Source organism: Dipodomys merriami, unplaced genomic scaffold (assembly GCF_024711535.1).
Source record: "Dipodomys merriami isolate MVZ:Mamm:240054 unplaced genomic scaffold, mDipMer1.0.p SCAF_11, whole genome shotgun sequence".
NCBI classification, from domain to species: Eukaryota; Metazoa; Chordata; class Mammalia; order Rodentia; family Heteromyidae; genus Dipodomys; species Dipodomys merriami.
Genome location: NW_027202382.1, coordinates 48,374,627 through 48,389,834, shown reverse-complemented (window position 1 = coordinate 48,389,834; position 15,208 = coordinate 48,374,627). Strand labels below are relative to the sequence as shown.

Here is a 15,208-nt window from a genome sequence, read left to right as displayed (position 1 = left end):
GGCCAGAAGCAATTTGAAAAAAAAAACACATATTCTACTTCAGCCTCTTTGCACTGAGCTGTGAGAATGTTTCTTTTATTTATTTATTATTTTACTTTTTTTCGGGGGGGGGGTCCAGTTGTGGGGCCTGAACTCTGGGCCTGGGTGCTGTCCCTCAGCTCTTCAGCTCAAGGCTTGCACTCTACCACTTGAGCCACAGCGCCACTTCCGGCTTTTTTCATTTTTGCTTATGTGGCGCTGAGGAATCGAACCCAGGGCCTCAGGCATGCAAGGCAAGCACTCTACCACTGACCCATCTTCCCAGCCCGAATGTTCCTTTTAAATTAGAACATAAGCATGCTTTCCAGATTGAAAAGACAATCCGAGTTTAAAGACTGTACTCTGTATATCTACCTAGGGAATAACAAACTTCTGCATGATACCGGCTTTCTAGACAGACAGATGCTTGGGCAAATCTAGTACAAAGCTCTGTTTAAAACCCAGTCCAGGCTAGTGCTGGTGGCTCCCGTCTGTAATCCTATCTATTTGGAGGCTGAAGATCATGGTTCAGAGCCAGTGCCCCGGGGACCCCCCTCCTCCACTGCCACCCCTGGGGGGGGGGCAGGAAAGTCCATTAGGCTCTTATCTCCAATAAACTACTCAAAAATCTGGAAGTGGCGCTGCAGCTCAAGTAGTAGAGCCCTAGCTTTGAGCAAAAGAAGCTCAGGGACAGTTCCCAGGCCCTGAGTTCAAGTCCCAGGACCAGCCCAAACAATAATAACAAAAACCAAACCAAATCTAAGTCCGAAAAACTTCATGCAAACTATAGAATCATTCTTCATGAGAAATCCAGACTCTGCAGGAGGAGATTTCTTGGGCTTTGAAGAGCTGGGGTGCTTTATAGGGTGGTGTCATGAGCATCACTTGGGTGTCAAAGCAGCGTCTCAGGGTAACAGCTGTTCACAGGTTCTTTTATCCTTTCATGCAGATTGTCTTTGGCAACTGTCCTTTTCTTTTTTTGGTCGTGGGCCTGAACTCTGGGCCTGGGCGCTGTCCCTCAGCTCTTCAGCTCAAGGCTAGCGCTCTACCACTTGAGCCACAGCATACCTTCTGGCTTTTTTCTTTTTGCTTATGTGGTGCTGAGGAATCAAACCCAGGGCCTCAGGCATGCAAGGCAAGCGCTCTACCACTGAGCTACCTTCCCAGCCCTGGTAATTGTCTTAACTATGATTAGTGACCCATTTTAATTTATGCTCACAGAAAATATAAATTCAATGCTTCATCCTTTATGAAAATCCATGTATAAAGTTCCTTCATAAAAATTAGTGTCCAGACTGGCAAAGTGGACTTTATTCATCAATTTTTATGATATGTTCTTAACATAATAATTATACAAAGAGATATTGTGTTATTTTCATACATACATGTGATATGCTTTGATCTTTTTTTTTTTTTTTTGTCTTGAACTCGGCCTGAGCGCTGTCCCTCAGCTGTTCAGCTCAAGGCGAGCACTGTACCACTTGAGTCACAGTACCACTTCCAGTTTTCTGGTGGTTTACTGGAGACAAGAGTTTCACAGACTTTCCTGCCTGGGCTGGCTTTGAACTGTGATCGTCAGATGTCAGCCTCCTGAGTAGCTAGGATTACAGGTGTGAGCCACCGGCACCTGGCTTGATCATTTATTTTTATTTTTAAAATCGTCTTTGAATAGTCGTATGAGGGGGTATTAATGCAATACATCAATATATGAGTACAATGCATCTTGATTGGTATCCCTTCTTCCATCATTCAATCTCTCTCAACCCAACCCATTACCCCCACCCCAGCCTCCTAGTCCCATTTTCACACATGGCCATTGACAATTACAACTGTATTTATCCACCATTCTTAGAATTCATCAGTCCCGCTCCTGTAGACTCCTCATCCCATCTAAGACGCGTTTTAGCTTCCTGTATTCATCTTGTTAAGTTGTTATTGTTCAAAGCTGTTATTATTCATTGTACGCCTGGAACTCCAGTCTTGTGTGTATCATACTTCAGACACTTGGATTACGTGTGTGTGCATATAGCCTGTATGTGTTTGTAAGCATCTCTCTGCTTTAGGCCTGACATCCACATCTGAGGGGAAGCCTTCCTCCTTTGTCTTTCTGAGCTTGGCTTGCTTCACTCAGTATGATTTTTTTTTTCCAGGTCAATTTATTTCCCTGTAAATGACAAAATTTCATTCTTCCTGATTCCATTGTACATGTATGTATATAACATTTTCTCGGTGCTCTGGCCTGTTGTGGGGCATCTAGGCTGCTTCCATGCCTTGGCTATGGTGAATAATGCAGCAGTGAGCATGGATAGGCAGGTGTCTTCATTGGATCCTGACTTGCAATCCTTTGGGTAAAGGCCCAAGAGTGGTATTATCGGATCGTAGGGAAGTTCTGTTTGTCTTTTTTGAGGAATCTCCATATTGGCTTCCATCTTGGTTGCGCTATTTTACATTCCCACTGACGGTGTATTAGGGTTCCTCTGCCCCTACATCCTTACCAGCATTGGTCGCTGTTTGTATTCTTGATGACAGCCATTCTGACTGGAGTGAGATGGAATCTCGGTGTTGTGATTTGCAGGGATGTTGAACATTGCATGTGTTATTGGCCATTGGTCCTTTCTTTTCTGGGAGGTGTCTGTTCGGCTCCTCTGCCTCTGGGTTAGGTTCTCTCTCGGGTTTAGTTTTTTAAGCTCCCTGTAGAGTCTAGCTAGGAGTCCTTGTCAGGCACAGTAGGCAAAGATCTCCAAGTCTGTAGGCTGGTTTTCAGCTCAGTGACTACATCCTTCACTATGTAGAAACTTGTTAGCGTGATGCGAGGCTAACTTTCTTTCTGACATGATGTTGGCTCCTTTGTAAAAAAAATGAGGAGGCTGAGGTACGTGGGTTTTTGGGGTCTGCGAGTCTGTCCCGCGGTCTTCAGTACCAAGCTGCTTCTGTGACTGTGGCACTCAGAGGCCTGAGGTCTGTTATAGGTTAACTTCCAGCATTACCTTTTCTTCTCCCACAGGATTAATTGCCTTGGCAATTCTAGGCAGTTTTGTGGTTCTTTCTCTGTGAAGAATGACATTGGGATTTTGATGGGTTTGGCATTGAACTAGTAGATTGCTTCTGTCAGTATGGCCATGGTATTCAACTAATTCATGAACATGGTAGGTCTTTCTGGTATCTTCTCTGACTTTCTTCTTCAAGGCGCTTTCAAAATGATGATGACATGATGATGATGATTTTGGTGGTGGTACTGGTGTTTGAACTCAGGGCTTTGTGCTTGCTAGGCAGCTGCTTCACCACTTGAGCCATACCTCAACGTAAAATTATTATTATATTTTTATTATCTTTATGTAGCCATACAGAGGGATTACCGTTGAAGAAATCGGTTTGTAAGTTCAATGCACATTGATCGACATCGGCCCTAATGTCACTCTCTCCCATCCCTCCCGGCACCCCCCCCCCACTCTCATAGATGCATAGGATACGCATTGACTTCTGACCGCCTCCTCCCGCACCCCTTTCCCATTCATCTCCCTCCTCCCCTGGGCCTCCTCCTCATCTTAAGTCCCAGCTTCCAGGCGTTCATTTTGTGGGCTGTGATTTTGTTTTTCTAGGAATTACCCGCTTGAATTCCTCACTGCACGTGTCATACTTTGGATAATATATCTGTGTTCCCCATGAGTGTTTACTTGTATATTTAGAAATTAGATCTACCTCCCACATAGTGAGAAAACACATGTCCTTTGTCTCTGGGCCTGATTTACTTCACCTGACATAAATTTTCCCAGGTCCATTCATTCATTTGCAAATGATGTAGTATCATTCTTCCCAGTGGATGACTAGAATTCCGTTATGTATATATAGCTCATTTTCTCCATCCATCCATTGAGGGGCATCTGAACTGTTTCCATACCTTGCATATGGTGCATAGAACCGCAATAAACATGGTTGTGTTGGCAGTTTTACTGGACCGTAGGTTGGTTCTATGTTTAGTTTTTTTGAGGATTCTCCACACTGCTTTCCAGGGTGGTCGAACAAGATTACATTCCCATCAACAATATATTAGGGTGCATTTGCATATATATCCACATGTCTGTTGTTGTTTGTATTCTGTTTTAAATATGATTTTATTGTTGTTATTAAGGTATTGCACAGTGGGGTTACCATGAACAATCCAGGTAATGCCTACATTTCTCTTTTGGACAATGTCACCCTTCCTTTGCTTTCTCCCATTTCCCCTTCCCATTCCTCCCATTTGTAATCTTGATGATGGCCATTTTACTCACAGTGAGATGGAATCTCAGTGCTGTTTTGATTTAATTTTTCTTATGGCCAGAGATGTTGAATATTTCTCCATATGTTTACTCACCATTTTACTCCTTCTGAGAAGTCTCTATTTCACTTACTTGCCCAGTTATTAGTTGGGTTGTTGCTTCTCTGAGGGTTTAGTTTCTTGAGCTCTTTATACAGTCTGGATATTAGATCTTTTGATGATGTATAGCTGGCAAAGATCTTCTCCCATTCTATAGGCTGTCTTTTTAGCTTGTCAGCTATGTCCTTTGCTGTGAAGAAACTTCTTAGTTTGATGCAATCCCATTTGTCAAGTCTCTGGATTTGCTGAGCTCCTGGAACTTTGCTCAGAAAGTTCCTACCTGTACCAAAAAGCTCAAATGTTTTCTCCAACTCTTTTCAGGTTGTGTGTGCATGTGTGTGTGTATACACACATATGCTTATTATACACATTCATATACACACATGCACACATACACATCCACATATGTATGCATGTATATGTAATTAAAATTACATACACACAATTATATAAGTAAGCACATATATGTATGTGTGTAAATGCATATAAGCATGTATATATATATATATATATATGTATGTGACTGTTGGTGGCACTGGAGCCTGCACACATGGTCTCATGTTTGCTAGACAGGTGGTCTATCACTTGAGCCTATCCCAGCCACCATACCAGGCCTGCTTTTTTCCTTTTGTGGCATTGGGTATGGAACTTCAGGGCCTTCCACCTGCCACTCCACCACTGAGCCACAACCCCGTCCCTACAATTTTCTTTTTAGTTTTTTACATGCAATTTTATGTGCAGTCAGGAACGTGTTTCCTCTTTTCAACATTTTATTTCATTTTATCTTTTGTCTGTTGTGGGGCTTGAACTCTGGGCCTGAGCGCTGTCCCTGCGCTCTTCAGCTCAAGGCGAGCGCTCTACCGCTTGAGCCACAGCACCACTTCTCGTTTTCTAGTGGTTTTTTGGAGATAAGAGTCTCATGGGCTTTCCTGCCTGTGCTGGCTTTGAACCGAGATCCTCAGATCTAAGCCTCCTGAGTAGCTAGGATTACAGGCGTGAGCCACTGGCACCCGGCTCAACATTTTATTTTTAAAAGTTGTGCAAGGGTTGTGTGTGCCTGTGACATTTTTGTGTGTACACAATGTATTCCCACCAGCACTACCCCTCCATCTCTCCCCTCTTCCTTAAAACAATTTCAACAGCTTTGTGGTCTTGTTTTCATACAAGCAAATGACTATGGCCACTGTATTCATCCTCATTTGCCCTCTTTGTTAATTCCCTCCCCTACTTCCCATTGTCTCCCCCCCTTCCCCCAAACTATCAAGCCCATTTTCCTTTCCTGTCTGTCTTTGGAGAAGTATTTTTCCCTGGAGCATTGATTGAATTGGTTGTAGCACAGATTAATTTGGGGGTTATAGAGTCTTTATGACACTGAGAAAATGAAGGCATGCCACACCTCTAGTCTACAAGTCTTTTTTTTTTTTTTTTCCTGGTGCTAGAACCTGGGGCCTCAGCCTTGCTAGGCAGGTGCTTAATCACGGTCACACCCCAGCTGCAAGTCATTTCCACATCAGAACAAGTAGTTGTTATCCTCCCCTAAAGTCGTCCTTGCTGGGTGGCTGGTGTGCCTGTGGCGGTTTCCCACCGAGGGCTGCAGGTCTCCCGCTGTGCTCGGCGTCTGTGCCGGGTCCTGCTTGTCACTGCTGTGAATGGACACTCGGATCCCCACATGGGAGCGCCAAGTCCAAGAGCAGCGGCTGCTCTCATCAAGCCCTGCTTATCTCCCGTGGCGGATGGTGGAAGGGTGGCCAAGGCCTGGCCTCAACTGGCGGTTTGCAGAGGGTGTTTGCTGGACAGCCGTGGGGCCAGGCCGGTCCTGAGCACCTCCAGCCTGTGTTGGATGGCTGGCCAGGTTCTCCATAGCCTGGGGGTGGCTGGGCAGAGGCAGGCACACGCTGAGGGCCGTGGCGTGGGGTGGGCGTGCCCTGGCCCGCTTCACCTGTCGCACAGGGCACACCAGTCTGATTCCTGGCAGCCCAGTCTGGCTCTTCTCGGGAGCACGGGTGGGGGAGTCCTCCGGCTCAGTGGCACGTGCTGTGTTTGTGCAGGGTGTGGAGCTTACCTCCACAGGCCCAGCACAGGTCCTGTCGTCTGGGACAGGCCCTTCCTGGGCGGGGGGTAGGGGTGGGGAAGGGGAGAACCCATGGGCCCCATCAGCCCTGAGTGAGCACAAGGGACACAGTGCTCTGCTCCCGAGGGAGGCTGGAGTGGCGGGGGACTGCACCCCCTGCTCATGGGTCTGGGGGGTGTTCCAGTCATGGCCAGACTGGGGGCCTCGGTGCACTTGGTTTGCGGGACCTGGGGATCCAGAGGTGGTGGGGCTCAGCTCCGGGCGGGAGGGGCTCTCCCAGGCCCCTGAGGGGCTTCCTGGGCACAAGCCAAGGTGAAGGGGAGGGGGGAGGCTTAGGAGAGAGGCTGGGGCTGAAGGGGAGTGCCCCCTCTGGGCCCGGCTGGAGGGCACTGGCCTGTGGAGGGGCAGAAAAAAGTGAGTCTCAGGCTTCGTTCCATTATTCTGAGGTTGATTAGTTAATGACCGGATCAATCCTCGCACAGGACTGGCCTCTGGCCTGGCCTGGCCGGGCGTCTTCCCACCCACCCTTCCTGCCACGTGACCTCCTCTGACCTGAACCCAGAGCAGCAGTGCTCCACGCCCAGACCCTGGCCAGGCCCCGCCACCAGCCTGACCCTGAGGATCGCTCCTGACGAGATGGCTTTGCAGCATGGCGTGCTTGAGGCCCAGAGGCTGTGCCCGACCAGTTCTAGTGCATTCCTGGCTCGGGGCGGGCCGGGGTGTGTGTGTGTGTGTGGATGGATTAAGTGACACTGAGAAGGCGGTGCAGGGGAGAGGCCCGCTGGGCGCCGGGTCTGACAGGCTGCTCCCCCTGCCCGTGCTGCCCTCAGGCACTCCCGAACCCCGGGCCCCTCCGAGCCACATCTGTGGAGGGCGCCATCGCGGGCGGGCGACGTGCCCGGCACAGGTCTAGCCACCAAGGGCACACCATGGAAGTTGACCACGTTTGTTGTGCTGTTCTGCTGGCTGTCATTACTCGTGGGGTCCCTGCTCGAGAGGACGGGACTCACCCTTGTCCTGGCCAGCGTGGGGTGCCGGGGGGGGGGGGCGGGAGGCAGCACTTACCATCCATGTTGGAGACCGGGGCTTCCTGCAGGTGGAATTTCTCCACGTACCCCAGGTACTGACCCAGCCACTTGGGGTCCGCAGGCAGGGTCCTCGCTGCACAGGGTGGGCGGGAGGTCATGGGGGAGCCCCCCAGCCTCCTCTGGAGGCTGCCCCTCCTCCAGGGCGAATGACCAGGAGGCTGGCCAGGGGCAGCTAGACCCCATTACGGCTAGAGAACCTTGGCGAAACTTGGTGCCAGCTCCTGGCTGCCTCCCGGGCCAGGGAGTGCCCCCTCTGGTCTCTTCTAAACAGGTGTGGGGCGCGGGTAGGGTAGGTGTTGCCCGCTTTGCCTTGGGTTTGGTTCCCAACGCCACAGAAGGCCCATGTCCTCCAGGTGACCTTGACTTCGCACCTGTCCGGCTGCCCCCCTTCAGCGCTCCGGACTGCCATCCCTGCCACCCAGGCCCTGGCTTGCCCTCCAGCCCCTTGGCAGTGCCCACTTCTACCCATTTTGGGGATGCTGTACCCCTCAGGCTCTCCCCACTGCCGATAGCCCCACGCGGGGTGAGACCATGCGGGGTGCTCAGCCTCACAGTGCCCGTTGGCGGAATGGCCGGGTGAGGGGACGGAGGGGCCGGGTCGCCGGGTGGCCGCTCTGAGCCGCCCACGCCCCCCACACAGTGAGCACAGGGGACCCCTTCCCAGACGAGCGAGGCTCCGCTCAGACCTGCGGGAGCGCAGAGGCCCCCTCCTCCCCTTTGGGGACCCGGGGGTGGCACTGGCTCACCCGGGGAGACCCGGCCACTCACCCAGCAGCGCCCACAGGCTGGTGGCCTCACCGTCCTCCAAACGCGCGTAAAGGATGAGGTGCTCGTAGTCAGTGCTGATGAAGGAGACGTGCAGGCTGCTCCCCGGCACTGCAGGGACCCGGCACAGGTGACGCGCGACGCCCCCGTCCCCAGCCCCAGCACCCCCCAGGGGCAGCGTGGTGCCCAGCAAGAGGACACGCAGCTCCCTGAAGCCAGCAGCTGTTCCGGTGCTGGGTCAGATCAGGGTGTCTCTGCACCCAGCCGGCCCCTGGCCAGTGCAGGCCCGAGCTGGGGGGGGGAGGGACTCACCAGTGCCGCGGTACCGGCCCGGCCGCCCCGTCGGGCGCACAGTGGTGGTTAGTCCTGTGCACAGCCCCTTTCCTCTGGGGGGAGAGGAAGGAGCGGTCCTGACAGGGCCATGGCGTACCCCCCAGGGGGTCTCAGGTCCCTGGGCACGGGCGCCGCTCAGGAGGAGGCGGGGCTGTGGGTACCTGGGAGACCCTGGCAGACATGGAGAACAGTCTCTCTCGTTTGATGAGTCCTCACCTACCGAAGGGCACCGGACCCAGGTGTCCTCGGCTGAGTTATGGCTCATGGGGTTGGGGACCCTGTCCTGTTTGTGGGCCCCCGCCCCAGCCCCGCGTGGACACGGCCCCTGTCCCAGCCCCACATGGACACCAAGCCTGCCAGTGTGCCCCTTGTCCCAGGTCTGCAGATTCTCGAGTGGGCTGGAAGGTCTGTGCGGGGTGACCACTGGGTCCACAGGCTGCTCTGTGGCCGTGTGCAGCACGGGTGGACATTAGGAGGCAGATCTAGGCTCTACACTGCAGGTATAGACAGAACCAGTACTCGGGTTGAAGTTGGCCACACTGGGCCCTGGGCAGCTTACCACCTGACCTACTTCCCCAGTGCGGTGCCCTCCTTCCCTGGGTCCCCGCCCTCCACTGGGATGGGCAGGCTGGTGCTGGGCAGCTGGAGATGCTGGATGCAGCCAGGTTCTTGGGAGTGAGCTGACCCCTTTGAAGCATGGCACCCCTCCACGTGGGGGGCTGGACGGCGGCAGGGCATGGAGGCCGGCGCGGTGTGCCCTTCCTGCCCTTCCTCTGAAACCCATGCCACCCATCTGGCCGGTGGCACAGCCCCACCCCAGGGCCCAGGCCTGAGCCGGAGGAAGTTCAGGGCCTCACTCACTTCCAGAACAACAGGAATTCCACGTCCCCATTCTCACGGGCTCGAATGGAGTCGAGGGACAGCCTCAGAGGGTCGGTGGGCAGCACCAGGTCTGTGCGGCTGCTGGCCAGCTGGACGGTGAGCCAGCGTCCCTCCACCTGCAGGGCACAAGCACAGGCACAGGAAGCTGGCTAGTCCCCGGTCTCCAGTCTCCAGGCCAGGCTGGGCCCACAGCACCCTTTCTTCTGAAGTACTGCCCTTTGTCCTCTCTCTAGGACTGCCTCCTCCCCCTCCCCTTTTCCCTGCTGTTCTCTCTCTACATCCTCTGTTCACTCAAGTCTGGTCAGAGCTGCGTCCCCCAGGGTGGCTGTTTGCTGTGATGCTCTTCCTGTCCCTCCCGGGATGGCACCGTCCACCCTCTCAGTACAGAGGAAGCAGCGCTGTGTGGAGGCCCCGTGCATGTCCAGTGCTGCGTGGAGGCCCCGTGCATGTCCAGGGCTAACTTTGTGGCCTAGCCACAACACTCACCTTGTGTGCGTCAAAGCCCGGCTGCACTGGCACATCTTCCAGAGTCTCCTGTGCCCTGGCCAGGCCCAGACCCAGGCTCAGCACTAGCAGCCACGCGCCCCGCAGCATCTCGGCACCAGGGTCCTGGCCAGCAACCGGTCTGAGGGACGTCTTCCAGTGGCTCCTTGTCCTCAGCAGCTGCTGACCAGCCCTGCTGTCCACCTGGGCCTGCATGTCCCAGTCCTCCCACTCTTGCCAGCAGCCTTGCTGCTTCCCTGTGTGTAAGAGGCAGAGACGAGGTGTGGCTGCTGGGGCAGCTTAACTGGGCTGGGAGCCTGGGAGGCCGCCTTAACTGGGCTGGGAGCCTGGGAGGCCGCCTTAACTGGGCTGGGAGCTGGGGAGGCCAGCTGGCCGAGGGAACACAGCAGGGTGCAGCTTCCATTGCAGGCCCCCCCTCCTGCGCAGGCCAGTTGTCCTGTCCTGCTGTGCCCCTGCCCACTACCCCCCAGGAGGACGTGAGGACTGCTCCGTGTCCTTACAGGAAGCTCTCGGGGTGGGCGTGGGGATTACAGGGCAGATGGCCCCCGGGACGGGGGCTCCATGCATGCTGGGTGCCAGACAGAGCCATGTTTATCTATCACTGAGAACGGCTCACCCCAGTCCCTTCTCCCTGCTCCAGAACCACCCTGCCCATGTGTCAGGAGGGCAGGGTGTGCCTGCTTCCTAGGTCTTCCTTTGCCTCAGGGGTCAGTGCAGGTCCCCGGCCCGGCGTGGCCTCCTCGATGTGGCCACAAAGCAACTAGCTGGTCCCCAAATGGGATACCTTTCCCTGGGCCCCGCCTCCCCTCCAGGCCTCTCCCCCCTCAGCTGTGGGGTGTTGGCCTGCCTGAGACACAGTGTTCAGGCCTCCTTGGGCAGCTGCGCAGCCGCTGCAGCAGGCCCTGGCCTGGCCCAGCGTGGACACTCGGGCTGACCCTAGGCCGCTCCACTCCTGCCCACCCTGGAGCTCCCAGGGAAGCTCACTGCTGCTGAGCAACCTCTGGAGTTTATCACCAGATATGCCCTGCCTGGAAGGGCACAGCCCTGGCCAGGCCGGGTTTGACTCTCAAGGAGAGGGCCAGCCCCCAACCCTGGCCACTGAGCCTGCGACTCGGGCCGTGGGCAAAGCAGAACCTCAGCCTGTCCCTGGTGTCCCGGCTGTGCAGCACCCTGCCCCAGCCGACTCGGCTCTGACGCCCGTCCGCATGCCCTGTGGAGGAGCGGGCCCAGGCCGGGGCTCGGCCGTGCTGCCCTTCTGCTCCTCTGGCCGCGGCAGCACGCAGCCCCCATGTGACAGACTGAGTGGATGGTGTGGCTCCGACCTCGGTCTGAACCAGAGGAGGGCTCAGCATCCCCAGAGGCCTGCTCAGAGCCTGTCTGGGCCTTACCCTGTGGGGACCCCACCACCCCCCCTCCGGGAGGCTCGGCCGAAGCCTGCACTTCCGCTTCTGGGGGTGGGGACACCTGGGCTTCCTCTCCCCTCCTCCCCCAGAGGGGCTCCCACCATGCCTCTGAGCGCCAGAGTCTCCTGGCTGCCACGGAGAACAGACACGAGCAATGGAGCTGTGTGCCTGCCATGGAGAACAGACCAAGCAATGGAGCCGGGTGTGGGTGCAGAGCTGGTTTATTGCAGGGGAGGGGGCTGAAGGTCAGGAGGTGTCCAAAGGCGCAGGTCACAGGAAAGGCTGGCTCCCTGCCCGCTGGGACCTGGGGAAGCCGCAGCTCTTTGCAGGTGTCCAGCCCAGCAGGGTGCCCCGTGTGCTGGGGGGGGGCTAGGCCTTTCCCGGCGTCTGCCCCCTCCCCCCAAGGCCTGCCTTCCCTCCCCTCCCTTGCTGCAGTCCTGCTGTGTCCCCCAGGCCCTGTGTAACCACCAGCTAAGCAAGATGGCCATGCTCTCAGACCCCCAGATCCTCAGGGCCTCGCTCTGAGCCCCGTCAATCATGGTCATAGACCCTCAAGGTCACCAGGCCTTGGCCTCTGCCCTGGCTTGGCCTGTGATTCTTGGGGTGGGAGAGTCTGGGGGAGCCAGGCACCCCGCATTCTTGAGCTGCTGGCATGGACAGGTTTGCACAGGCTTCAGCGGGGTGCCTGGGGTGGTCGCCAGGCTTGGAGGGCGGGCGCAGCCTGTGTGGTGCCCGGGAGGGAGAGCCAGGCCCAGCAGAGCCAGAGGGGGGCACTGGTGTGCAGGGATTCTACGCAAAGCGCAGGGTAAGAGTGGCCAAGTAGGGACCAGTCAGGAGGCCCGGGTGTGTGTGCACGGGTGTGTGTGTGCACGCAGCAAGGCGTGCAGAGGGTGAGTGGAAGCAAGCTGGGCCCGCTGCCGCCTTGTGCCCTTGGGAGGCTGGAAGCTGCCAGCAGCCCTGACACACAGCGTCCCCACGACCCCGGCACCCAGGCACCCCCGGCTCCCATGGTGTTCTGATTTGGGCTGGGCCCTGGGACCCGGCATCCAGAGCGAGTGGCCCCTGGGGTCCCAGCCTGCCTGGGGTCTCCCAAGACCGCCTGCCAGAGCACCAGGGGTGGCGGCGTCTACTCACCTGACGCGCGTCTACTCCGGGGAGTCGCATCTCGCTGTGGACCAGAGAAGCCACAGTCATGGTCTGGGGTTCCTCACCGTCCCCCCCAGCTCTCCCCCACCCCAGACGCAGCTCCAGCTCTGCAGAGCCCCCCACAGACCCCGCCCGGCACCCGGCCCGGCACCTCTGGAAGGGTTGGAGCAGTTTGGGCTCCAGCAGGAAGCAGGGTTGGGCGAGGGCCACTTACGCGCGAGAACCAGGTCCACAGTGTGGCTCTGACCCAGGCCTCTTCTGTCCATGTGCTGCCTGTAGGCATCCAGCCCCTGCCTGCCGGGGGACAGACTCCTGCCTGCAGCCACGGGGCGGGTAGGGGGCACCCGGAGATTCCAGGTGACCAAAGGGCTCTGCAGCTGCCAGCCTGGGGCAGGGGACGCCAGAGGGAGGGAGGGGGCCCTGGGAGGGGCCCTCCTCACCCCTGCGGGTGTCCCTCCACCCCTCCAGCACAAAGTCCCAGGTCCCCACTCTCCCTGGCACTCCCCTTCCTCCCTCCCCCTCCCCGTGGAGGCCGCGCCCACCGTGGAGCTCCACCACGATGAAGGGGCCGGCATCGCTGTGGCTTTCCAAGTCCATGATGGCAATGTCATGGTTCAGGACCACAAACGTCAGGTAGATTCTGCCTCCGTCTGTGAAAGCAAGAGGGAGTGAGCGGGAAGTGGGGTGCCTGGGGTCCCCCAGGGGCTCTGCACCCCCAGCTGGCCCAGCCCGAACCTGCCGCAGGAACCCAGACCCCACACTCCACGACCCCACCCCCCGCCTGTCCGCTTCCCTTTCGTTGTCTGTCTCTCTCCACCTCCCGTCTCCCTGTCTGTCTGTGCCTATATCAGTCTCTGCCTCTGTCTCTATCCCTATCTCTCTATCTCTCTATCTCTCAGTCTCTGTTTCTCTTGGTGTCTCTGTCTCTGTTTGCTTCTCTGTCTCTGTCTCTCTTGGTCTCTGTGTCTCTGTCTGTCTCTCTGTCTCTGTCTCTGTCTCGTACTCCAGGACGGCTGAGAAGCACAGACACAGATGAGGTAGGACCCGAGCGTCTCCCCAACCTCAACAAACTCACCCGAACCTCAGGCCACAAGGCCTCAGTCTAGCAAGTGGCAGGGTGCCTGTGGACCCGAGTCACAGTCTTTACAGCACCCGCTTCCCCCCCCTCCAGGCACGCTGGGGTTCTCCTCTCTGCCCCCCACCTTACAAAGGCTCCTGCAGAAGTTGGGAACTTCTGCCCCTCAAGGGAAACCCTGGAGCCTCCCTTCTCTCTCTACTGGCCTCCCTTCTTCCAGCCTCCACCTCTCTGGACAGATCAGCTCTGCACTGGGTCCCCAGAGCAGGGTCCTGGGAAGGAGCCCCCCAGTTTGTGGGGAGCCCTGGGGGGATGCACTGTGGAGCCCACTGCTGTGAGGTTTAGAGTCTCTCAGGGATGACCACTGCGGGGGGGGGGGCACCGTGGCCTCTGTCCTCGCTACCATGGCCTCTTCTGGAACCTGCCCCTCAGCCACATTCACACTCTGACCAGCCTGAGGCTGCGGCCACGCTTACTCACACTCAAAAGTGTAGCGTCCGGGTGTGTTGGTCTGCTCCGCTATGTAGAATTCCTTTACACACTTTCCGTCTTTTCTAGAAGGACAGCAGCAGTTCTGGTCAGTGCCAGAGTCCACAGGGTCGCCTGGCACACCGAGGAGCTGCCCACCGTCCCAGGAGCAGGCCAGAGGCCGGAGCCACCGACCCTGCTGGGGGGCCTGGCGGTGAGCGGCTGGGGCTGGGGCTGGCTGGGTGGGGCTGGGGCCCAGGTGTGGGGCTCACAGCTACCTGTGGAAGTAGGTGATGTTCAAGTTCCCGTTCTCCAGGCCCCTGATGTTGGTCATGAAGCAGCGGAAGGCGCCGCCCTCCTGCACAGCGGACGGGTTGGTGGCTCCCAGCTTGATGGTGTACCAGTGTCCCTCGGCCTGCAAGGGAGGCCCCGTCCTAACCCTGGTGGCCCTGGGAACCCGCCCTCCCCAGAGCCTGCCCCCTCTCCTGCGGCCCTACCTGCTCAGGACTGAACCCGGGCTGCACGGGCACCTGGCTTTGGTCCTGCCCTGCCCGGGCCAGGCCCAGCCAGACACTGAGCAGCAGCAGAAGCCCCTTTCTCTGCGGCACCCCCATCCTCCCGGCAGCGCTGTCTGGGCGCAGTGTGCTGGATGTAGGGGGGGACGAGGCCCTGCCTGGCCCTATATATGCCGCCCCAGAGCCAGGCAGCCCCAAGAAAAGAGTGCCCCGCTGTGCCCACATCCTGCACCGCCCTCCGGAACTAACGTGTTTGCATAGCTGGAGCATCCCCGGGGGCTGTGCCAGCCTGGCCTCCACTGCAAAGGTCAGGCGCGGGCCCCAGGGCCAGGCCGCCAGGGACCTGGCTTCCAGCCTCTCGGACATCGTCTAGATCAGGCCTGTGCGGGCCCCGCCACAAGCGCACTGCTGCCAGTCTGGGCGTGCTGACTGTGTCCTTCCAGAGAGGGCTGGGTCTCCCCAGACTCCTGAATGACCGCTGCCCCCCAGGGAAGAACCAGGAGTTGGCCTCTCAGGTCTGGGAGCAGCCCGCATTGCTTCGGGGTCCGCACAGTGGACATGGGGCCCTTGGGACGTGGTGGCT

The 15,208-nt window shown here is 57.2% G+C and overlaps 2 protein-coding genes across 2 annotated transcripts; both read right to left on the bottom strand.

Annotated features, from left to right (window-relative positions):
- Positions 1-6,493: 6,493 nt before the first annotated feature.
- Positions 6,494-10,242, bottom strand: LOC138816775 (epididymal-specific lipocalin-9-like). Its single transcript, XM_070006844.1, has 6 exons — positions 10,001-10,242; positions 9,494-9,630; positions 8,612-8,685; positions 8,303-8,410; positions 7,512-7,607; positions 6,494-6,840 (listed from the first exon to the last, which is right to left on the bottom strand). Exons 1-6 carry the CDS (start codon positions 10,211-10,213, stop codon positions 6,779-6,781), a joined length of 690 nt encoding a protein of 229 aa, XP_069862945.1. The 5' UTR covers positions 10,214-10,242; the 3' UTR covers positions 6,494-6,778.
- A 1,382-nt stretch (positions 10,243-11,624) lies between these two features.
- LOC138816765 (female-specific lacrimal gland protein-like) lies at positions 11,625-14,807 on the bottom strand. The gene is made up of 7 exons (XM_070006836.1): positions 14,608-14,807; positions 14,389-14,525; positions 14,123-14,196; positions 13,110-13,217; positions 12,782-12,883; positions 12,556-12,589; positions 11,625-11,725 (listed from the first exon to the last, which is right to left on the bottom strand). Exons 1-6 carry the CDS (start codon positions 14,722-14,724, stop codon positions 12,567-12,569), a joined length of 561 nt encoding a protein of 186 aa, XP_069862937.1. The 5' UTR covers positions 14,725-14,807; the 3' UTR covers positions 11,625-11,725; positions 12,556-12,566.
- Positions 14,808-15,208: the final 401 nt, after the last annotated feature.